Source organism: Ambystoma mexicanum, chromosome 2p (genome assembly GCF_040938575.1).
Source record: "Ambystoma mexicanum isolate Mex_15411 chromosome 2p, UKY_AmexF1_1, whole genome shotgun sequence".
NCBI lineage: Eukaryota > Metazoa > Chordata > Amphibia > Caudata > Ambystomatidae > Ambystoma > Ambystoma mexicanum.
In genome coordinates, this window is record NC_090923.1 from 1394012381 (window position 1) to 1394037007 (window position 24627).

Here is a 24627-nt window from a genome sequence, read left to right on the forward strand (position 1 = left end):
TGTTGATAGCGGCGTGGCTGGCGATAGCACAAAAATGGAAACCAACAACTCCCACGATACAGGACTGGCTACAAAAAGTGTGGGACTGGACTGGAATGGATAACATATACAATCCAAGGGGACCAGGAGAAATTGAAACAGGAATGGGGCCCAGTCCCAACATACCTGCAAAGTGATTATATGGTACAATGGTGCCCACACAAGATCAGAATCTTGGACATATTGTGATCTACCATGACCAGCAAAGAAAGAGACAGAAATCACTTCTGTGTGGGGAGGGCAGTTGGGAAGTTTAAGTGGAAGGATGTTATGTTGTGCAATGTAGAATTGAAAAATAATTAAAACATTTGGTTAAAAAAAAGGTTGGCCAGAGTGAACCCGGCAGAGGGATGCCAACGAGACGGGGCGAAGTCTAAAGTCCCATTGTGAACTGTTTGGGGAAAAGTTGGCTAGAGTGAACCTGGCAGAGGGATGCCAACGAGACGGGGCGAAGTCTAAAGTCCCATTGTGAACTGTTTGGGGAAAAGTTGGCTAGAGTGAACCTGGCAGAGGGAAGCCGGCAATCGGAGACGAAGCATGGACAACTGTTTAAAAAGACATTAAGATCCGTGCAAGTTAGAAGCATTGGAAGACCGGGGAAGTGATTGGTCCCCCTTGTCAAGTGGGTCCGAGCCTTGTCGAGGGAGATCCAAGGGTGAAAAGTCCTCCTTCAAAGTCCATTGAGAAAGGAACTTTTTGTGTAGGTTTGTTGACTACATCAGGCCCTCGAATGCAAGAGACTTGTTATTTAAAAAAGACTTACCATTGAAGAGCCTGAAAGTTGGAACAAACTGTTAGCTTGTGCTGAGAAAGCTTGTGTGTGTTCTGTGCCCCAAGGTCCGACCTTATCCTGTGCCGAAAACGTGGGGAAGGGAGATCCCTTGCAATCACATCCTGAATTTGTGAACACTTCTTTCTTTATTGAACCATTATCCCACACACACATTTTATAATTAGTTGTAAGGAATTGGCATAGGGCCTTTTATTTTGACACAAAGCCACACAGGTTCCCTTATTTTTCATTTGATTGTCGTCGCTTGCTCCCATCTTAGATTTAGGTTTAGATTGAGTGTTTTCCACCCTACATTTACAATTTAATAAACGCCCGTGAACTGTGATCACTTGTGTCTTACTTTACTGTTGCCACCACGAGTTCCTTACATATGGAGTCACAGGTGGAATGTGACTCAATTGAAACTAATTGGGGAACCCGACAAATTTCAAAAAGCTTAGAGAACCTCTAAGCCTTCTATCTCCACTAAAAAATCAATAGGGTTTTGATATCTGTAGCAGTAGGGAAGCTAGTATTCCCCCTGGGGAAAAGAGGTATGATTCCTACAGACTTGGTTCTGATACCCCCCCTCAGGGGTGTTCCATTCAACTGGCCCCAAAATCTGGCTTAGCGTGGAAGTTCGGGATAGACCTCTTAGCAGGCGTTATTGATCTCGTCTTTCAGGGAGATGTGAAGGTTGTCTTACAAAACCACGGCGAGGCCCCTTTTGAGGTACGTCGGGGAGATCAAATTGCCCATGGAATTTTGGAAAGAGCTGTTTCCTCAGTTAAAAGAAAGTGAACATATCAAAACAGAAAGAGGTAACTTAGGCTTTGGTTGGGGGAGCTGATAAATTGATTAATGATGAAGAAAGGGAGGGATAAGAACCCCCATCTATCCTGACCCAGCCTTTGCCCATTGAAATGATCCCGCTCTCGCTGAAGCAATTTTACAAGCGGTTCCGGAAGAAGGCTTAGAGAAGGGGAGTCCCTTTTTCTTTCTGAAACAAGGATTGCTTTATAGAAGAGAATTCCCCAGAAGGCACTGTAAAAACACAATTAGTGATGCCCAAAAGCCACTGAAAGGTTGTATTGGAAATCGCCCATTCCCATCGTACCAGAGGGCATTTAGGACAATCTAAAAGACAGACACATATTAGTGGGAAGTTTTACTGGCCAGGTATCCACGCTGATGTAAAAACGTTCATCTAGATGTACAAAATATGTCAAAAGACCAGCACTCGCATCCCACCACCTGCCCCTCTGAACCCATTGCCGATCATAGAAATCCCCTTTTCAAGAACTGGTATGGACATAATTGGACTGCTTGAAACATCCAGATTAGGTAATACGTATGTCCTGGTGATCGTGAATTATGCAACCCGATATTCCGAGCCTTTCCCAATGCAAAATAATACTACTCAGCAGATCCTTAAACATCTTCTACTGTATTTCTCATGGGTAGGTTTTCCCAAGAAAATACTAACAGACCAGGGTTCGAATTTTATGAGTAAGCCAATGACCAATTACCACCTTGTGAACCTCTGTGTACCATCCTCAGACCAATGGCCTGGTAGAAAGATTCAATAAAACTAATTCTACGAAAACTAGTAGACAAGGACGGGAAAGACTGGGACCAAATTATCCTATGAGGAAAACCCCCCAAACTCCCACAGGTTTCTCTCCCTTTGAGTTGCTCTATGGAATTGAGCCGAGAGATGTCCTGGACATGCTCCGGGAAACCTGGGAAGAACGAAAGGAGGCCCCCATTCCCATCTCGCAAACCGCCACCCGAATGCGAGAACATATGAAATTGGTCCGATACTTCATTTCTACTCCTATGGGAAAAAGCACAGAGCCAACAAAAGACCACCTATGACAAGAAAATGAATTTAAGATCATTGTCCATAAGACAGAACGTACTGGTCCTCTTAGAGAACAAGCTTGTCTCTAAATTGCACGGACCTTATGAGATAGTAGAACGACCGGGAACCTGTAGTTAGAGTAGTCCAACCGTATAGAAAACAGAATATCCAATTATATCATGTAAATCTTTTGAACGAGTGGACAGAGAACCCGTCAGCCACCCATGCCAAAGTATTAGCCTGTCTGGTTCGCAAAGATATATATAACTTTGATTTAATTCCTTCTCATTTGTTCACTCAACACCAACAAGATCTAAAAGATGTAATCATTTCCTTCCCCAATGTATTCTCAGAAAAACCAGGGAGAGTAAAAGGTACATACAACTATATTAGAACACCTAAAAGTAAAGTGGTACACTTAAAACCATATCAACTTCCGGAATCCCGTAAACAGATGGTGATCGAGGAAGTCAACAAAATTTGAAAGCTGCCACAGCCTTGAAGCAAGGCTGTGGCAGAACCCAGTCCTAAAAGTAGTCGACGTCTCTAAGGAGTTTGCCTTACAGACAGATGCCTCCCTTGCAGGGTTAGGAGCCATCATGTCCCAGGTTTGCGATGCATTGGAACATCCCATACTATTCACCAGCCACAAGTTGTTCCCACGTGAAAGAAATTACTCTGTTGGAACTGAAGGCCCTGGCCTTCAAGTGGGCCATTATCCATTTTAGGTACCACCTATTGGGACGAAAGTTCACACTCGTCACAGACCACTCACCCCTAGTTTGGATTAGCCAATTCTCAGAAATGTGCTAATTCCCTTCTACCTTGGAGACCCCCAGCTCTTTTTGCTGGACTTTAGGACTTTTCATTGATATCCTGGAGAGAGTAAGACCTTTTTCTTACTCTTTCATGTATTCTTCTATGATTTGGACTCTGTGTTTCTTTTGGTTTTGGAGTCTGACAAACTCCATAGGCGGCATCTTTTTACATTGTCACACAGAACCTTCAGTGCAGTGGCACAGGGAACTCTTCCAAATTTCCCAAGGGTTTAAATACCTTCCCTTGGTTAAGCTTCCAAGGGCAGTGAAGTGAAATTAACTTTACTTACATTTTGTAACTTTCTAGTCCCAGCACACACTTATCTTTCAATAGGGTGCTGGAGGGGTTACTTAGTATCCCCTTTGTCTAGTTTCTCATGCAACATTTTATGTTACCCTTTCCACAAGTAATGACTGGTGGCAGTGGTTCACTTTTTACTACCATTGAGTGTTTTAACCGCGGGCTGCAATTGTAGCTGCAGTAAAGCACCCATGGGTGCCCATTTTGTCAAAATGGCCCGTTTTTTTTTTTTTCGCCATTTCTTGTTGGAAAGGTCCTTCTTGAGATTTACTCTGCGTGCCAAACCAGGTCTGGTCCCTTTGTTCATTTTGTCTTTGGCAGGATTCACTGGTGAAGCCCTCCTCTGGCTCCAGCATGTCTGGCAGGGGCTTGAAGGGAGGGAGGTGCCCAAAACTCCATGTGCTTAATCCCCTTGGTTACAGGAATGCACCCAAAGGTGAGTGACTGGCTGGCTGGCTGGCTGTCCTTGGAGGACACCCTGCTGTGTGATTGACAGCTAGGCTGCGAATGAATGGGAGAAACCTGCATAAAAGGGGGTCTTTTGCTTGGAAGGCAGAGTCGACCACTGGACGAAGGAATCCAAAGAAGAACTTGGAAGAGACGCCTGCTGCAACTCCTGGACCGTTGGTTTGCCCGGTGAAGCCCTACTGCAGTGCTGAAGCTCCGAATTCACCTCAACTAGAGCAGCCCCTGCAAAGGAAGACTTCTCCCCTTGGGTTGCTGGGACCAATCGATCCCAAGACGAACTCATCTGGAAATCTTCTCCGAGCTGGCTGTACTTCCATCGAAAGACCCACTGAAACGCGCTTCTGTAATGAAAACTCACCCCAAGCTTGGTGAGAAGCATTCCCAGGCCCGTCTTCATGGTTCTGGGCCCCCAAAAGTCGCTTTTTGGCTATTAGGGTATTCTCCAGCCTCCCCTACTTGGTCACAGGCCCTACAGAAAGACCCTGTTCCATCTGACTCAGCTTTCCCTCTTCCAGTAACTCTTCCTCTGCCTGTACTATAGAGAGATTTGAACCAAAGTGTCTGAATGTATTGATTTTTCAGGAAAGTTGGATGACATTAAGGGGTCCTGTCCTCGACCCTTGAAGTCTCCTAGGCCTCCCTCTCCTGAGGCTCGTTCCTCATCTCTCAGACCACAATTGCCTGATCTTCCTGAAAAATATTTTCAGGGGGGGAGATCAGGATGATGCCTACTATGTCCCAGATCAGGGCGATGGCTCCCAGGACCCTGTTTCTCAAGATCCTGATACTTGGAATCCTGCAGATGGCCAGGGGAATAGGCCCACTACCCTTGCTCGTAAAGATGAGCCTGATCATATTTTCTGGGACGCTCCTACTGTATCTCAACCCAGGGAGGCTTCCCCTATTAATAATCAAATGTGGTTTTATTTTTAATTTTTATTTTATTGGACATTTGTATGGCGCCTATACACATGTTTCCCGGTGCCACAAGACAAGATGGGAGGGTGCAGGGGGGGGGGGTGCTTTTAGGAGGTACGTGGGAATCAAAAAGTAGAACAACAGAAGCTGTTATATTGGCCTTGTGACAATCCTACCGTGCAAGTGCATGACAAGGTGGTAAGCGCAAGGGGAAGATGGGAAATTCAGGTTGGGGTAACCCCAAGGGTGAAGGCAGGCAAGTGCAGGGTGGGCCAAGGCGGCAAGTGCCAGGGGAAGAGGGGGGAAGGGGTGTTGAGTGCATTGGGCAGGGAGGACCAAGTTGTACTAGTCTGGGAAAGGGAGCCTGAGGGAAAGTGCTGTGAAATGTGAAAGGATGCTCGGAGGACTGGTAGGGGGTGGTCTGGCCCCTGTAAGACTCTGAAGGGACCAGGCCCCAGTCACATTCGGCAGATGGTGAATTAGCATGGGAGAGGGAAGGAAGAGGAAAGTTCCAAAAACTTCTCAAGACTTAAGAAGATCTGGCTCAAGTCTGACGGGCAAGGGAGGCCTTTTCAGAGGAAGGAGCCTTTCCGAGGAGAGGGAGGCAGTTCAGAGGGAGGAGCCAGAAGACCAAAGGACTCTTGCCGGGAGGTATTTAGGGAGGGAAAGCTGGATGTAAAGAAGTCCCAGGCCCCGGACAGCCTTGTGGATGATGTATAGGGTCTTCAACTTGATCCTTGTGGTCACCGGGAGAGATTTTAGGGCTGTAGCGATGCAGTCCCTGGGTTTAAAGCCAAGGATAAGTCTTGCAGTCCTATTCTGTATTAGTTGAAGGGAGCTAAGACGCAGGTTGAGGAAGAGGCTATTGCAGTAGTCAAGTCTAGAGAGAACCAGGGCTCTGGAGATGTTGAGCCTCTGTGCAAAGGTGAGGAAAGGTAGGTTGCCCCCGATGAGATGCAGCTGAAAATGTGATTTTTTAAAAAAATTTTTGAAAGGTCCATGATGTGTGGAGAGAAAGAGAGCAAGGGGTCAAAGATGACCCCAAGGTTTATTTGCCTCACAAGTGGGTGAGGAGAGATGACTCTGGGTGTATGCCCAGAAAATGGGCAGGGGGAGCAAGGGGCAGGCGTCTCAATCAGAAAGATCTGTCTTACTGGCATTAAGGCAGAGATCATTGGCAGAGCACCATGCCTAAATAGCTGTCAGGCAGTCTGGTATGAGGAGTGAGGAGGAGGTGGTAGGGGAAGGCAGTTTGAAAGAGAGATGTGTGTCGTCTGCATAACAGGAAGTGAGGGGAGAAAGTGGAGATCATGTGGGCCAGAGGGGCCTGGTAGATTTTGAAGAGCCATGACGATGGGCTAGAGCACAGAGGGATGCCACCAATAGAGAGTGAGGCGGAGAGGAGAAAAGGAACCATTTGCACTTGGCAGGGTCTGTTTGAAAGGAAGGAGGTAAGCCACGCCAGTGCCCTGTCCGTGATTCCTAGGGTATCACAGAGACGGTTTGAGGATGCAGTAGATGACTGTGTCAAAAGCAGAAGAAAGATCGATGAGGATCAGAACAGAGGGAGTGTTAACAGTCGAGCTTAGAGAGGGATCTATGTGATTTTTCCACAGCTGAATAACCTGCAACGGAAATGTTTGCATGGGAAATGTACGCACTACAAAATGTTTGTACATTTCCCATGCGAACATCCATTACAAAACCATACAAACATACACCCCCATCCACAGCCACAACACACTGACCACCCAACCCCCAACATACCACCACCACCACCCTACTTACCTTTCCTTCGTGCAGTGTCCCTGCGGTCGCGGTTCCTTTTCACTTCCGTGATCGGTAACTGGCACTGCAGGGTCCTTTTTTATTTTATTTGGGCAGCTGTAGGGGTTTCCCCCGCAACCCCTGCTCACTATACTGTGTAATAGTGAGCGGGGTGTTCCGTGGGACACCCCCGCAGCACAACCGACAGAAAAAGAAAAAAGAAACAGGGGCTGAAGGGGTGTTCCTGTCACGATGTGCACACCAGATCGCCCCAGTCCAACAGCCGTGGGAACATTGGGGCACATTAAGGGCCCTGACTGGATCAAACCTCAAAGGAGGGCCACCTGGACCCAGTCCTTGCGCCTTTGGCCCCAGGCTCATGGAGCTAAACCCAGGTATAGTCGGTCTGCCACTGAGTGATTGTCATGGCCACAGGCCCCAGAACACAAAAACCACACCATCTAGTGATAGGGGCAATGGGTCACTTGACTCACTTATGTCCCTTTGGGACCCATAAACACAGGGGCCCTGGCTGAACTCAGTCCTGGTGCCTTTGGCGCCAGGCTCAAATAGAGATGTGAGCAGGAACACTTTATTTCAGTGCAGGAGTGCTTTTATTTTACAAGAACTTTCCAGGAGCTGATACATCCTCATATGCTGACTTATCGGGTGTGACTCCCTAGGCCTGGTCTTCATTCGCTGACTCATCGGGTGTGGCAGAAAAGTTGAACCTGGTGGGCGTGGCTTCAGAAGCTCAGCTATATAAGCTGCTCCATCCTCAAAGCCGGTGCTTTGCGTTACTGTGCACTCACGTGCAACGTGACGCTCACCGCCGCTTGGACCAGTTTACTTACCTTTGAAAGCAGGCGTTCTCCTGTATACTCTCCTCCAGGAAACCGGTGCTTCATCCGCAGACTCATCTCCTGACATCCAGTGATCTTGATCCCGACGCCGCAGCACCACGCTCCGCATCCACAAACTCGGACCCTGTGAAGAAGAAGAAGAAAGACAAGATTAGAACATCCGTCCTAGGGCCGCGCCGCATTTGAACCCTGCGCGCCCCCTAGTTAACTTACCAGCTACTGTACCGCTGCAGCTTCATTCCCCTTTCCCTCCGGCTGCCGCCTCGATCTCCGCAGCTTCTGCCGGGCCGGCAACATCACCTGAAAGGGAAGAAAGCAAAAGAGCAAACATCAAAAGTGGAACGGACAGCAATACAAGACAACAAACTTTACAATACAACAAAAACAGACGTGGAAAGACAAAGGCAAAAAGGAACACTTACCTGAAGTATAGTGGCTTAGTCCCAGCAGGACTGGACTACCACGTGCAAGGGACCAGTGAAGGAACTCAGTCCAGATCATACAAGCGCCCCTGCCAGAAGCAGCAGGGCGGAGTGCTCGCCAAAACGAATCAACAGGTGAGCTTTCCTGGGACAGCGCATCCCACGGGCACCACGGTTTGGGAGAAGGGGTCTGGAAGGGAATCCGGTGCACAAGCTGGCATACTCACGCCCCCTATTCTCCACGCAAGAGCAGTCCCGATCAACATCACCTATTACCACCGGTCACCACATAAGCGCAGAGGGCGAAGTCGGACCCGAGCGACCTCACCCCCGAGAGGGCTGCAACCGTGCCCCAACGCCTAAGCAGAGACCAGGTGAGCGTAACAGTGATTGATATCTGTGCTAATTGCTGTTAGGGCGTGGCTCTGAGCCATTAGCTTTTGCATTTGCCTGCAATCATGGGCATGGCAGAGAACTTCTGGAATTCATTGCACCATGGGACTGGTAGGGCGTAGTTGGCTATATAAGCCCCCACCCAAGCCCTAAGGCATGCTTCGCGTTATTCTGTAGTTAGCAGCGTAACAATCTCTGAGGAACTTCGGCCAGCAACCTTCCACAGACCTGCAAAGAAAAGCCAGAGACCATCGGGCCTTGCATACTTACCTGCTCTGACTTACCTATGCCTCCAACAGCGTTCCGGTTGTTCGTCGAGGACTCCAGCTTTCATCGGTCGCCGGCATCTGCACAAGCAAAAGGAGAACAAGGCTAATCACTGAGCTCATTCATCATGCTCTGTTACTGCTGCGCATTACTCACCTCTTCCATCGCTATCGATCGGATTCATTAATCACGCCAGCTCACAGGTACCTGGAAATAAGAAAGAAAGAACAGGTCAGATCACGCAAACCGCACCTGAGCTCGCGCTGGCCCCTAGAGACACAAGGCAGGCCACCCTTACCCACTGGGACAGCCGCTCACATGCGTTGCACCAAACCAACGCACACCAAGGTGGGCTTAGTGCCACAACAGCGACACAAGCCGCAACAGTGAAAGGAGCACGGACTGCGGCACGCAGCAAAGGACAACACCGATAACTGGACACGGACAACTTACAATACAACGGATTACACTGACTATAACGAGCAGAGCAACAGAAGCAACACGAGTGGCGACCACAGCAGTACTGGGTTGCCACCCGACTCAAGGGTCAGTGAAGTAACTGGATCCTACAGGACGTAGCGCCCCTGCTGAGACTAAGCAGGAAGGAGAGCCCACCAACCAAATACACAAGGTGAGAGCACCCCAGAGTGGGAACACGTGTGGGTCATAGGTGGCAGGCACAGTCTGTCTCACTCACCACCCTTTCCTCTGTCGTAGGAGCTGACCCAAGACCAGTCCAGAGAACATAGGACAGGCAGCGCCTCAACCCAGGAAAGAAGACACTCCACCCACCAGCGCGCGACGTCCCCGCGGAGACGAGGTGAGCGTAACAATCCCCCGCAATCCCCGCTCACTATAATGTACAGTCTATTGAGTGGGGTGTTGTGGGGGACAACCCCGCAGCCCCCAGCCTTTTTTTCTGTCTGGAGAGCTGCGGGGGGTGTCCCCCGCAACCCCTGCTCACTATACTATACTATACTGTACAATCTAGTGAGCGGGGTGTTGAGGGGGACACCACTGCAGTCCCTCGCAGCCTTTAACAAAAAAAAAATTAAACAAAATTCAGACCGACCCCACCAATAGACCTAAACACATACCATGACAAGTTCGAACTTTTGGTAGTTAGAACTTTTCGTGGTGTGTGTTTTAGGTCTTTTGGTGAGGTTGGTCATTTCGGGTTAGGACTTTGGATGATGGCTTCACCCCTGGATCTCACTCGGTCAGGCTCTGACCCCTCTTGACTTAACATTCACTTTACTTTCAAGTGTTGCAGGATTCATGCCCCTTGCTTTCTCTCAATGCGGGATTCACTTCCCTTACTTTCACAGTCTTTCGATTGTACAGGGATTTTACTAGACCTCCTGGTATGACCACTTTGACCTCCTTTGGCAGCTCTCCTATGGCCTTCTGGTACTTGTAGTTTCTCTCAGATGGGGATCGACCAGAGTCTCTTGAGTTAGCACCCACATGGTGCTGGTTTCCCTCTGCAGCTGGTCTTCCCCTTAACACCGTTTACCGTTCTTTCACAGTTCAATGAACATAGCTCAAAACTTGCCATGTTGCGATTCTCTCACTCAACACACCCTGGTTCTCATCAATTCTCCCCTCGACTCACTGGCTGTGATTAACCGCTTGGCTTTTCTTGAGTCCAGGTCGGTACCAGAGGCACGAGAGCTTCCCTCGTTCCTGCTCATCAGCATAGGCTTGCCCCGTGTACCGTTGACATCTGCTGCAAGACACTTTTGCTATTGTTCGTGGTCTTAGGCTTTCTTCCTTGAAAGTTCAGTGGGTCTGGGACAAAAAGGGCAAGGTCGCTTCTCTCCTCGCCACCCTCTCGATTCCTGCCGCCTTCCTCCTTCGCTTGAACTGCTGCGCCTGCTTAGCTGTCTCTGTCATGACCCATAGAACTTGCCCCTTCTGGACTTCCTCGTCCTTATCGCGACAGGGCTTGTATTCCTTGTTACTCCCAACATGGCCGTGCCAAGTGACTTGCCTCGCACCAGCCTTCACGTCGCACACGGCACGTTCTATAAATTGGCCATACCCCAGCGGCCCGCGCGTCTCAATGCTATCATTAGGTAGTGACTTGACGTGTGTGTGCTGTTCGGCGAATCCACTATTCCTAGTTTCCTGGTTCCTTCTTCCTACCTTTCACCCCTTCCCTCTAATTCTGCTCCGGAAATCCTCTTCCCTAGCGACTGCTACCTTTTTTCCTGGACATCCTGGAACTGCGACCTTCCCGGAACTCTGAACGCGCTCTGCAGCCGGACATGAAGGGTCAGCGCCCAGAAGAGGGGGGGGACCAAGTGGCGAAGCTATCACCCTACGTGAAACTGTGGTAAATAATTGAGAAGGATCAGTGCCCAGTAGAGGGGGATGCAGGGGTGAATCCATCACCCAGTAAGCATTGGAAACAAACTTTCATTTGTTAAAGAACTTTATTTGGAACTTGAGAGGGCCTCGAAAGTGAGAGAACCTAGCTATCCGGGGTCTTGATATAATTAAGGAACTTTCTAGGGATTTGCACCCAGAAGAGGGGAATCCCGGGGTGAAAGTCACCCAAAGCCCATGGAAAAAATACTTTTTATTTGTTTTGGTATATGAATACGTCAGGTCCTCGAAGGCAAGAGACTTTCAAGTGAAAAAAGACTTGGCCATCGACAGCCCTGAAAGCTGGAACGGAACTGTCCTCTCCTGCTGAAGAAGCCCGAGACTGTACTGTGCTCCAAGCTCCCATCCCCATGCTCAAAACGTGGTGAATGAACACCCAAGCTGCTGCATCCTGACATATAATTTGAGAGCGCTTCTTTCTTTTCTTGCAAACTATCCCGCACCCCTTTTTGTATTAGCTGTGCGGTTTGGCAATAGGTTTCTTAGTATAGGCACTTTTATTTTGACCCAACGCCACTAGGTCTGCCTTATTTTCATTTGATGGTCAACGTTTGGTCCCATCTTAGATTTAGGTTTAGTGTAGGCATTTGTCCACCCTACAAACATTTTATAATAAACACCCTTAAACTGTGATCACTTGTCTGTTTTTACTGTTGCCACCATGAGTTCCTCGCAGTACACTGAACCTAGTTAATAATGCACATCAAAGAAACACTTATACATTTATATTAAAATACACAAGTCACTGTTAACTACTTAGCACAATAAACCAACACACACAGGTATACTTAACAATACTTTCAAGAGGCCACTTCTTAGTTGGTAGTTGTTGAATGAAAACAATTGTTACAGGAGTTTGACCGGTCTACCGAACTATCGGTAATGATGCACACCCACAAAGTAATACAGTAATTGCGTTTAGTCAGGATACACATCTAAGAGTGATTTCTGGGAAGGAGAACAGTTGGTTAGTGTTATCCTAGCAGAGCTTCGGGTTCTAGAGGCAGTTTCCCTGCACAGCAAGTCTTTTAAGGCCCAAAACGCAACACAAGCTAAAAGTCAGTTCGGAGATGCATAAATGCTTGAAAGGCAGCAATAGTCAAACGTTCCTGTGGATACTTGCTACTCTGTACGAAAGAAGATACAAGAAGACTTAACCAACATTGGAGACCCTGTTAGAGGACTCACTAAAGGGACACAAGCAACGGCTTGGAGGTTGCCCTGGGCACCTCTACATGCACTCCAACACTCTGGAGCGACTTTCTGGAATAAGGTAAGCAATACCTTTTTCCCCACAGTACCTTAGGTTTGAAGAAAATGTTTGTGGTGAATGCTCTGCAATGTTGCAGCTCTGGACCTGACCTCCGTATTCCTTGGTCTGATGACGAAGTGCAGGGCAATGGGCAGGATCTCTCATCGGTAGTCTTGATGGAGGTCCTCTGGCATGGCTTTCATCAACTTCTTTGTCACTCTGCAGTTTTGGTGCCTTTTCTGCAGCACCAACAAAGGATGCGATTCGCCTGGTCAATCTTCTTCGGTTCCTGCGGTTCCACACTCTGATGGGGTCTGGACGAGTTCGAATGGGTCTCTGGATTATCCTCGAGGGCTCAGCAAAGGCTTGGACGGATTCAGGGTTCCTCAGCTCTGGAAACTCACAGGACCTCGGCAGATGGCTCAAATCAAAGTTAGTCTTGGGACTGATTGTTCCCTCCAGTCAAAGAGAAGAAGTCCTCTTCAGAGTTCCTCTGTTGCACAGAAAATGGGGTCAGGACAGCAGTGGTCGCTTCACGGTATTGCAAAGGGTCTGCAGGCGTCTCCGGTCATAGTCTTCTTTGGTTACTTCAGCGTCCAGTGGTCGGCTTGCTTTTCACTCCAGGATCCTCACCTTGTGTACAGTACCAGCACTCACTCTTTTGCAATCTTCCTCAGCAGTTCACAGAAAGGGGCGTTTGGCTGTCTATTCAGGACAGCCAGACCACCAGTGGCAGCTGGTCCCATTCAGGCACTCTGGCAGACAAAGGACAGTGGGGTGGAACATTCCTCCCTGACTTCCTGCCTGTCCAGACACTCTGGAGCCTAGTCTGGGATACCCAAGGGTTCCAGCCAAAGGCGAAACACACCCACAGGCCTCCCCTCCCAGAATGGTAGACGAAGGGATGACAAAGTACACCACGCTAGTAATGGCACAAAAAAGGGAGGCCCAAGTGTGCACTCACTACCGAGGCTATGACATAACCTGCGGTAGAAAAGTCACACAATAGTAGGTAGGACACGTCCACTGCCACCAGCCATAACTAGGTGAGACACTGTCACTAAAATGTCACAGGAGGAGAGAGAGAAGGGGGATACTAGGTATTCCTTTGGCACTCCACATAAGGTGGTGTGTTGCAATCTCTGACTATACAGTTTTGGAGAGCTACTAATAAGAACTGTAGTTACTCTGGGATAAAGAAAATAATCTCAAAGGAGGACCTTTAATGGTCCCCAGCAACACTACCCATAAGGAACTGTGTGCTGCAATAGGAAAATACAGATGCCTTTAAGAGTTATGGAGAAAAATAGCCTCCATAGGACAGGTAAAATACAAAGAATAGAGTTCCAAAAGACAGAGCCCATAAGAATGAATGAGTGGAAAAAGGCTCCACTCATTCAGGATTTCAGGAAAAGGTCCAGAGATCCAGCAAAAAGTGCTCGTGGTCTCACTTGGAGAGGTTATGAAGCGCAAAAATGATAAATCTCCCTAACACTGCTTTGGCTGGGAAGGGGCTTTCCTTATATGGCATATCTGGCACTAAGGGGGCAGGAAGAAGGCCAAAGGGCAAGATGGCTAAAGGACAGGGTAAAAAAACACATGGGATAGCCATTTAAGAGTATATTGTACTCTAATTGGCATTATGCAGTAAAATGCTTGTGCACCTGAGAAAAATAAAACCCCATAGTAGAAAAATATCAGCTGCCAGAACACTTGCCAGAACACTGTCTTGAACACTTCATGCAAGTAACAAGAATGCTATTTAAAACAAGGAAAAGGGGATACAAAGTGGCCCTGCTGCACCACCCTGTAAGGTAATGGGTACAGGTTAAAATCAACAAGGTGTTTGCAATGGGGATAGGGGTCCCCCTGCTCTGGTAGCCATATGACTAACCAGTGCCCCCAAAATAGATGAGCAAGCAAAGTAAAATAAAAACGGCTTTACTTCACTCCAGAAATGTGGCCGGATTATAAACTGCAAAACTTTGGGGGTTCCATAGTTGTCTATTGAAGGAAAGCAGCAGAAAGAACATCGTTCCTAACGCTAGGCATGCAGGTTGAAACATGAAGCTGCATTTAAAGTTTGCATTGCTTACTGAATTAAAGTTGGGTTATAAAGAATCGATAAAACTTCTAACAGATGAGTGGGTGTGAGACACAGAAATGCATGCCTAATGCATTCAGTACAACGAAAGACAAAAAAGGCATACAGCCGAACTCAAGAATAAATCAAAACCAAGGTTTAGCTCTATCACTAGAAGTGATAGACGCACCTTCTGTCTAGATGAGAGAAGTAAAAAGGGTCCCACTGCCTGGCAGGGGAAACACCATTTACTCTCTTTTCTTTTGAAATAACAAAAATGTAGAAAGTTGATGCCTATAGGATGAAGTGCTATTTTTATAATATCTTTGTGTGGACATTTGTTTATTGAATGCTATATGTGCATTATATTACATAGTAACCACTGAGTTGCACTTGACTATCCAGCTATGTTTACCACTAGGTGATCGAGGAAATCCTGTTGCCTATCTGTGGCTAAGTCTCTCTCATCCCATGAATCAATGGAGGAGAGAAACTGCCTGTGGTGCAATGGAATATACACTATACACTATGGTGTCAACCTTTACTTTTTAAGCTATTTGTACAATCGTCACCGCTTTACAGAGCAGATTGAACATAATAATGGGAGATGATTTTGTCCTAAACGTTTTTCTTTGATTTACTTAATCTCAAATGTTCCATTTAATTACTTTCATTTTTCTTTTTTACATTTTTGAATTTTGTACAGATGACAAAGCTGTGCTGCAGACACTAAAGCGCATTTTGTGCAAAGTGCAGGAAATGAAGGCTCAACGGGGGTCCCTGGAGCAGCAGCTTAGGGACACCATCCAGAAGGATGATATCACAACGTCCCTGGTGACTACGGACCGTTCAGAAATGAAGGTATACTTCCTGTGATTTTACTGGGGTTATTTCACATTCAAAAGTCAATTAATGCCTTAGTGTCCGGTTCTTTTGGATGTCATGATCCCATCGTGAGTGTTGGGGGAAGAGTCCCTATTTCCCCTGTTTTTGATTTACTTGGTGAGTGGCAAGTATTTTTGCTGTCTTCTCTAATGCCTGGATTTTATTTGTGTGTATGTGAGGTTATTTTTAAGCCACGCGCATCACTGCAACTGTTTGTGCTTTCCAAGTAGCCCTTTGGCTTACATGAAACAAGTAACCTTTTACCCCATTTTCTTAACATTAGGGGCGAGCCCTCTTATCCAATCAGTGTGTTCAGTGAAGGCCACTGACATTGTTCTTTGTACATAGTGGAACTACACTGCAGCAAGTTTCTGCAAGGTAGCCGCTCATCCTTTTTTGGTCGTCAAAATGACTATCTAGTATTTAAAGCAGTACAAAATGGACCACTGATTTTGTTGGTTGCCTTAGACTTTCCTGGACAGAGAGGCCATATATGGTCTCAACCGTCTCAGACTCAGAAATGCACCCTAAGAATAGCTTCTGAACTGATCAAATCCAGTTTAGGGTCTCCAGGATACCTTAATCCTCATCCCCTGTATGGATACCTTAATCCTCACCCCCTGTATCTGTGTCTGGATGGATGCTGGCTAGCCCCCCCCCCCCTCCCTCTAATTTGATGGGCACTAAAACCTTGAAAGGTGCATCATGGGTGGTTGGAGGGCTGGGGTAACCCTCTGTCATGCAAGTGTGGGTGTGTGTATGTGGGAATCTAGAACTGTTTCTTCTGTAGTCTACTGGAACAGATCCTGAGGTAGTTGAGAAACCACAACAGCGCTGAAAGTTGTGCTGCCACCATCCTGTTTTACAGAAGGCGATATTTTATCTACAACAAGAAGAAACTGCTTGTCAGTTCAAAGGGCAGAATTACTTGCAGAGTGGTCAGTTCACTTTCCACTAGATCCCTCTGGTGCTCCCCTGATGATCATAGCACCAAGAATCCTCTTATCCCCGAGTGGGAGCCCTTGCTGCATCGTGAGAATCTTGAGTGATGCTGTGTGTTGCCCATCAAATACATTATCTCCATTGTGTCATTCAGCCTGGGTCCACTGCTTCTCATTATATAGGGCCTTCCTGCATCCTGTCCTGAGGCCGTTGTCTGTTTCAGCGTACTTGGCAGCCTGCATTTAAAGGTCTCCATTGTGCTTCCTTGCTGCTACATAATCCATCTAACCCAGCTGTTTGTGCATCTCCGTGAGGGGGACGGCCAACATCACCAAGTAACTTCATCGAATAGCAGTTATTTTAGCTTTCTGGTTGCACAGACACACGCATGCACTCGCTCTCACTCGCTCCTTGCTTCAGGAACCAGCACTGTGACCAAAACGCAGCACTGACTCTAAATCGTCGTCTTTTGCCTGGAGTAACTTCCCTGGATATTCGGACTTCAAATAATTGTGGTGTTTTGGTGCTTTGCAGGTAGTCATTTTCTAAGCGAACCCTAATCACAACTTAACAATGCAATGCAGGCTCTTGCTCAAACTCTTCTGCTGTCCTCCTGGAAGCGTTTAATCATCAAACTGGTGTGTAAAATAAGTATGGTGTGTTCCACAACCTTGCCAGCCCAAACGTCACCTCTTCTGCAGCTCTCCTGAAAGAATAGGAATTGGGAATGTGGAACTCCAATTTGGGAAATAGCAGTTTGGCACCTTGGTTGTATAAGGAAGCAAAGTTTTCTGCACGTAGTGGATGTTGTGTGCTGGAGTTCCACATTCATAATTCGTTTGAGCTTTATACAGCATCTTTGGAGCAGAATTTTGGCCTGCTGCAAGAGCATGCCTTCCTAGGAAGTTGTGAAGGAGGGAAAGCTGGGGGCAACATGAGTCACCATGAATTTGGGTTTCTTATGGGTTGAAGGATATACTGAGAATTAAGTTCCCATCCATGATGTTCATCTTGCACTGTAAATCCCACTAATGATATTCTGTTCATTATTTCGATGAATATGTATAGCTCTGTAGATACTCCCATAACACAAACTTTACATTGAAATGCCATAGTGTTTCATAAAATACTTTTTCAAACTGATCCCGTTTGGCCCATTTTTCCATAGGCTGGATTCAGGGGGGCTCACCCATCGTTTTCTAAGCAAGTCTTTTTTTTTACCCATTTTCTTTTTAGATGGTGCCCATTTGAGCTATCCATGCTGGTAGGTTGCAATCTTCACCCGGTTGGCCAATCTCCTCTAAAACGGGTATCTTTTCTCCAGTTTCTTTGTGGACTGGATTCCTTTGTGTTAGTTTCCTACCATGTCGTTTTGTTTGGGCCACTGTCCTCCCGGTTAGGTTCCATTGGGTCATTCTTCACAAGAGCCGGTTCCCTTGTGCCCATATCCTGCAGGGTCGGCTTCCGATTGGCACATCTCCTTTTGCGTCAGTTTTCCTTTGACCTGTCTCCTTTTTGGCCGGTCCCTTTAATCCATGTCCTTCAAAGGCAGTTAATTTTGATCCATCTTATCCCTCCTATCCCTGGGCTGGTTGTCTTTGTCTCATTTTCTTCTGAAGTGGTTGCTTTTGGCCCACCTTCCCCAGCAGTGGTTGCTTTTGGCCCACCTTCCCCAGCAGTGGTTGCTTTTGGCCCGCCTTCCCCAGCGGTGGTTGCTTTTGGCCTGCCTTCCCCAGCGGTGGTTGCTTTTGGCCTGCCTTCCCCAGCGGTGGTTGCTTTTGGCCTGCCTTCCCCAGCGGTGGTTGCTTTTGGCCTGCCTTCCCCAGCGGTGGTTGCTTTTGGCCTGCCTTCCCCAGCGGTGGTTGCTTTTGGCCTGCCTTCCCCAGCGGTGGTTGCTTTTGGCCTGCCTTCCCCAGCGGTGGTTGCTTTTGGCCTGCCTTCCCCAGCGGTGGTTGCTTTTGGCCTGCCTTCCCCAGCGGTGGTTGCTTTTGGCCTGCCTTCCCCAGCGGTGGTTGCTTTTGGCCTGCCTTCCCCAGCGGTGGTTGCTTTTGGCCTGCCTTCCCCAGCGGTGGTTGCTTTTGGCCCGCCTTGCCGCACGGTGGTTGCTTTTGGCCCGCCTTGCCGCACGGTGGTTGCTTTTGGCCCGCCTTGCCGCACGGTGGTTGCTTTGGGCCCGCCTTGCCGCACGGTGGTTGCTTTGGGCCCGCCTTGCCGCACGGTGGTTGCTTTGGGCCCGCCTTGCCGCACGGTGGTTGCTTTGGGCCCGCCTTGCCGCGCGTGCGGTTGCTTTGGGCCCGCCTTGCCGTGCGTGCGGTTGCTTTGGGCCCGCCTTGCCGTGCGTGCGGTTGCTTTGGGCCCGCCGTGCGTGCGGTTGCTTTGGGCCCGCCTTGCCGTGCGTGCGGTTGCTTTGGGCCCGCCTTGCCGTGCGTGCGGTTGCTTTGGGCCCGCCTTGCCGTGCGTGCGGTAGCTTGTGGCCCGCCTTGCCACACGGTGTGGTAGCTTGTGGCCCGCCTTGCCCCGCCGCAGTTGCTTGTGGCCCGCCTTGCCCCGCCGCGATCCCCTCTGGCCCACCTTCCTCTACAAAGGTCCCTTTTGGGCCCATTTTAGCACAGTTCCATTCAGCCTATTGTTAAGAGAGAATTCCTTTTTTCAATTTTCTAAGACCATTTCTTAGGTCCCACTGTCATTGCGTCCCTTTATGCCTTGACAAATGCAGGGAATTTGTCCTTTCTCCCCAAGGGGGAGTCACCCCCTTTGGGACTAGGGAGGCGAGTCTGCTACGCAATACCCTCCCTAGGGGACTGGGCAAGCGGCATCCCACTGGGAGTGACCCCCAAAACCTGGGGACAAGGAATCCCCAAGTAAGGATGCCATTCCACCTCCCTTTTCTTCGAAGTCCCAAGTGTTTGTTGGTTACATGAGTTGAAAAGGGCAATCAGGTACAGGGCATTTGTAAAGTGGATTGCTTGGTTTCTGATCTGTATTTATTGCCACCTTTAAGTGAAGACTGGAGCCAATGTAATCTTCCCTTCCATTCCAGAGAAAAATGACAACCAAAGCAGAGCTGAGCCGGCTCGTAGCCCACAATGTGCTGAGTATCCGAATGCCCCACAAGGGGGGGTGAGAGAAGAAACAAGAAAAGTAGGGTTTAGCAGGCCTGTTGCCCAAACGAGGCTGAAAGTATAAATATACCAGGAGGAGGGGGTAGAGTGTTGTTTTTGTGAATATGGACCTGCCCAGGTGAGGGAAACTGTTAAGCCTAACAAGGAGAATGCATCCCTGAAGACGTGATAAAGTGGGAACTGTTCAGACTGCCTGACAAGGCTGTTTTGGCCAAGAGAAAAACAGACATTTTATTTTTCAGTACGAGAGCTGGAAAATGCTTGGAGAACTGCTTGGAGAACTATTTGGCGTGGGAGGGGTCAGAAAAGGGGTCAGAAAAGAGAAAAGAGTACATAGTTTCTTTGTAAGACGTCCTGACAAGTGTTGGAACGATTTCCCTTTTAGAAGCAGTCCCTCCATAGTTTTATGGACCCACAAACTTTTTGCTTTTGTTTTTGAATCTGTCCTGACTAGAAGGAGGTGAAGTCTTCAGCCTCACTCGTTTGGCCTTTTTCTCTTTTTGTTATGGGGATCCTGATCGGTCCTGCAGACTATCCGTATTGGGAAACTGTTTCCCTTTTGTCTTTTTACCTTTTGGGTAACCTTTTAACAATGCACACAGCATCTTACAGCGGTCATAATTTTGCATCTCCCATTAACCTTGAGATTTTATGCTATATGTGCCTAAAGACAAGCAGTCTTTTTCTAGTGTGCACATTTGCGTTTACTGCGTATGGCTACTAAACGTTGCTAGTACCCTAAAATGGCCATGTCATGAGATTTTTGCTTGTTGTTTGCTCATATTGTTATTTGACCTTCTTTCTGCCTTGCAAGGTGAGGAAATCCCATGTAAGGTCATCTACTTGCTGGGAAAAGCCCCAGCTTTTGCGGGATAGTGATGCCTTTGTGTGTGGCCCAGGAAGAGGGGGCGGGACTGTATGGTCCCACTCCACATCCGTGGTGCCTGAAAGTCTGAGGGTGTGACATGAGTGCAACCCACAGTGATCCCCGATTGGACTACTACTGCTGGCTGTTTGAATGGTAGAGATCCTTACCATTGGTAGGATTGGACTTGCTGCCAGGCAGAACTATGGATAAGAGTAACACCTGCATCCATTTCTGCAGATCAGCCTTAGAGCCATGTATCTTGGTTAGAAGAGCAACTGACTGAAAATCTGTGGTTGACTCCCAAATAGGCCCACCATCCCTTCTTACGTTTGGCTCAGTGAAGCCCTGCTGGACTACCTGATCTGCGAAGGGCCTGAGCGGTACTTCAACCCCTGGATTGGTGGGACCAACTAGTATCTGTGTTCTCGAGGATCCAGCATTCCAGTGCCTTTAAAAGTGTCCCTTGGCCACCCGGTGGACTGACCAGCTCTCCAGTGTGCTACCTCGCTAGAACAGTCTCTGTTCTGGTTTCCCTGCCGGAACTTGAGTAGTCGCTAGCTTGTGGTGTAAGTCACCTTCCTCCACAATTTCCGCCTCCCAGCTTCAAGGATCCTGCTCTGGAAGGTCTTGATCAACTGTGACTGGAAGGATGCCTGCAGTTTCCTGTGTGCAGTGACCGTCACTGGAACTTTCCTTCCCCGTCTGGTGAAGTGTTCCGAAGAGGTCTGCATCAGTGCTTTCTGCATTTCTTCATCGCCAAGGGTTGCACTCTGCTCCTGGTCCCGACTGGAAGAATCCTTGCACCGGCAACTCTGAGCCAGAGGGGTAAGTGAACACATGGCATTTGCCTCCCCTTGTTCTCCTTAGAATAAACTTGAGAATAAGCCTGAGGTATTGTATTCCATTCCACTGCTTTTTGATCTTCGCGTCGAAAACTGTGGTACCTGAAAGATTAACACGTTTTTACCTACCAGTTACTTTGTTGCTTATCTTCTCGAACATTCACTAACACAAGAACCTTACCTACTTCAGGCACTTTCTGGGGAGAAGCTTTGTGACTTTTGGGAACAAGGCCCCATTCATCGTAGGGATTGGACTTCTGAAGTTAAGGCCTATTTCTTGTGACTTAGTTCCATCTTTCTGCATTAACCTTCTTTTGTTAATTAAGTAATTGAATGCATTCATAAGAACCTATGGTGACTGTACATATGTTTATAACTGAGTGTTGTGCAACATTATCACATGCTTGTTTAATTTTCTAGTGTGTTTTTTGGGCCTAAAATATAAAAAATATTTTATTTTTGTAGTTAACTGTCTAAATTGAATTATTGCGTGCCTCACTGTGTGGACTCATTGTGGATCCCTGACCCTACTCACTCGCTCCTAGAGACCCAAGCTTCTGCTCACTTCTAACGCTCAACAAGGTCTAAACATGTCTGGGGATGCTTCATGCAGAAGATATGTGACCTAGCAGTTCAGGCTGGATTGCCCCTTTTGGGGGTGGGGGGGGCAACCAAGCCTGATTTGCATTTGGTCTTTCCCCTTCTGTGTCATGGCTTGGCAGGCTGAAAAAAGATGGTCAGGAGAGTTGCCCAGAGCTATGCCTGTGGTTATGATTTATTCAAAACCTTCCAGACATCAACTTTTGGTTTTGCTTTAGTCACCCTGAGTGGGTACAGGGGTATGCCGAGACAAGGGTCCTGAGCATGCTGGGCCTAGAGACCCAAGCTAGTCCTTACTGGTGACGTCCAACAAGGCTGAACATGTCTGGGGTTGCTTGTGGTCATGTGCAAAAGGGATGTGACCTAGCATTTTGGGCTGGATTGCCCCTTTTGGGTTGGGACCAAGCCTGTTTTGCATATGGTCTTTCCTACTTCTGTAATGGCTTTGCAGACTGAAAAACTATGGTCTTGAGGTTTTCCCAGAACTGCGCCCATGGTTGTGATTTATTTAAAACCTTCCAGCCATCAACTAATGGCTAACCTCTCAGTTTTACCGTGTTCACTATAACTAGGGTGGCCTCCTAAAATCTGTCCACCAGGTCGGATTCTAGAAATCCATCTTAACAACAAGCACCCGCTTATTTTATTGTATTTAATTTATTTTTATAGAGTAGGGAACCCATCTTAGAAGTAGGGTTTAGAGGCTGCCTTTTTTATTTCAATCAAATATCTATCTGATTTAAAAACGTCCTTCTGTCTCCTGTGTCTGACCTACCACACACCTTACTAAAGGTATATGGTTTGGGTCGCCCCTAGGTGCCCATTACCAGGATTGCCTCTGAGGCTGCCCATTTTTGCTCCATGGTGATTTTTATCGCTCTAAATAGGTTACAAGGAGAAGGTTGGTGGCAGCCATACTTTAGTTTTGGCTTCACAAGGGGTGCAAGCCATTTGTAAAGTGTTGGTAGCCCGATGTACCTTTTTAGGTAGCCATTGGGGTACCAATTCTTTTTTTTTTATCTTGCTCTCGCCCTCTTTTTGTTTTTCAGGGCTTTTTTTCGGGGTGACCAGAGGTAGGCTTATAAGGGCCGTTCTGACCTTGCAGGCTCTTTGTGGGCCCACAATGGCAGTCTCCATATTGATTACAACTAGTTTATACCAGTATATGTCCCTGGACTATCCCTCTCATCTCTTTTGGGGATGACAAATGCTAAGTGGCAGTCTACTGACCAACCAATATGGTTGGTCATCTGACCCTTTTCCCTAGTCCCTTTTAGTGATTGGCTTGCTGTACTTTGGCAAGCCCATTTGTGCAAGGGTATTTAGGCTATGTCCGGGCCCTGCTTCTCTTGCTTTCTTGTTCCTGTAACTTAGAAGTGGCAGGTCAACCAGCCGCCATGTTTGCCATTATTTAAGCCCTTGCTTGGTAAAACTTGTCAAGTGCAGTGGCTTGGGCATATTCCACCAGCTTGTCAATTTGGGATTTCTGAAGGTGCTTCCAGCTGTTTTCCCCATCCTGGGAGTGATTGCTGCTGCCTTCCTTTGTCGAGCTACTGCAAGCCATTTTCCCTGGTTCCTTCATCTTACTGTGGTCCTTGTTGCCAAAATCACAGATACAGGCTTCAGGTTAGAGGTCCTGGTATGTTTCTTATCTGGATTGCTGGTATAGTCGTTGACATAAGCTGCAAATCTCTGGCAACCGAATCCTGAAAACCACACCTCCAGAAATAGCCGTTACTCACAGGGTTGTTTCATGCCGCTGGAGCAGTTTTCACTGGCACTAACTGCGTGACTACCAATCTTTGGGTCCTTGGGTGGTTGATTATTTGAGATACTCAACCGCAGGTGTCCCTCTGGTCTGGGGTAGTGATTCCTTGGGGCAAGTCTTTACCACAATTCCCATAGAGTTCCATTGGGGGTACTTCTGTTTTACTGCTTCTTCCTCTGGGGCTTTATTTCCATCTTCTGACCGCTGGAAAACTGCCTTGGGGTCGCCTCTGGTATTTCTGGCGTTGCTCATCGAGAATAGGCACCTTTAGTATAGATCATACTTACCCCACTAAAGCGGATGGTCCTTTAAACTTTCCCATTCATCCCAGTTGAAATGTGAGCCTATTCTGTAACTCTTCTAAAATGGAGTCTGGGATTTTTTATTGCATTTGGACATGTTATCCTGGGTCCACGGGGGTGCAGTGAGCTCTGGACCAAGTTTTATATTTTAAGTCTTTACTGGATATGTTTAAAACAGTTCTTAAAATCATGTAATGCATTTGTACTATGGTGAATCTGTGGTTAACGTTGTAACTAATCTAAGTGGTTCTGTCAGTATTTTCTGTTGAAATGTATGAATTGGGCAGCTGTTTCTAAAAATGTTAAATTCATTCTTGGAAGCCTTTGGCTATGGTTTACAATTATTTCATTCTTTATCACATTTGTGTAACACCCAAACCCGAAGGCATCAGTGTTTGTACAGAAGTAGGAAACATTTCAAAACAGTACAGAGGAAGACATTGTTCATATGTGCTTAACGCTCCTTTCCAATGTGTGGAGGTAAAGAGTTCCACAGAGAGTGTGCTGTGACACAAACTTGTGCCTCCTTCTCTAATGCTTTTGTATCGCGGGGTGAGCAGAGAGAGGCTGGCGAATGATCGTAAAGAATGCACATGTTTCTGGACAATGATGTTACTTCGGTAAAGGGGGGCCTCTTTGTAGCTCTATTGAAATCGGTGCAGGCATTGATGGGTATCCAG

The 24627-nt window shown here is 47.6% G+C and overlaps 1 protein-coding gene across 2 annotated transcripts in view; it reads left to right on the plus strand.

Moving 5' to 3' along the window:
* Positions 1-24627, plus strand: part of PTPN23 (protein tyrosine phosphatase non-receptor type 23) — a 1404706-nt gene that overhangs the window by 929876 nt on the left and 450203 nt on the right. For both annotated transcript variants that reach the window (XM_069645828.1, XM_069645827.1), the window contains exon 17: positions 15325-15479. In XM_069645828.1, the coding sequence (XP_069501929.1) occupies positions 15325-15479 (155 nt within the window). The remainder of the gene's footprint in view (positions 1-15324; positions 15480-24627) is intronic.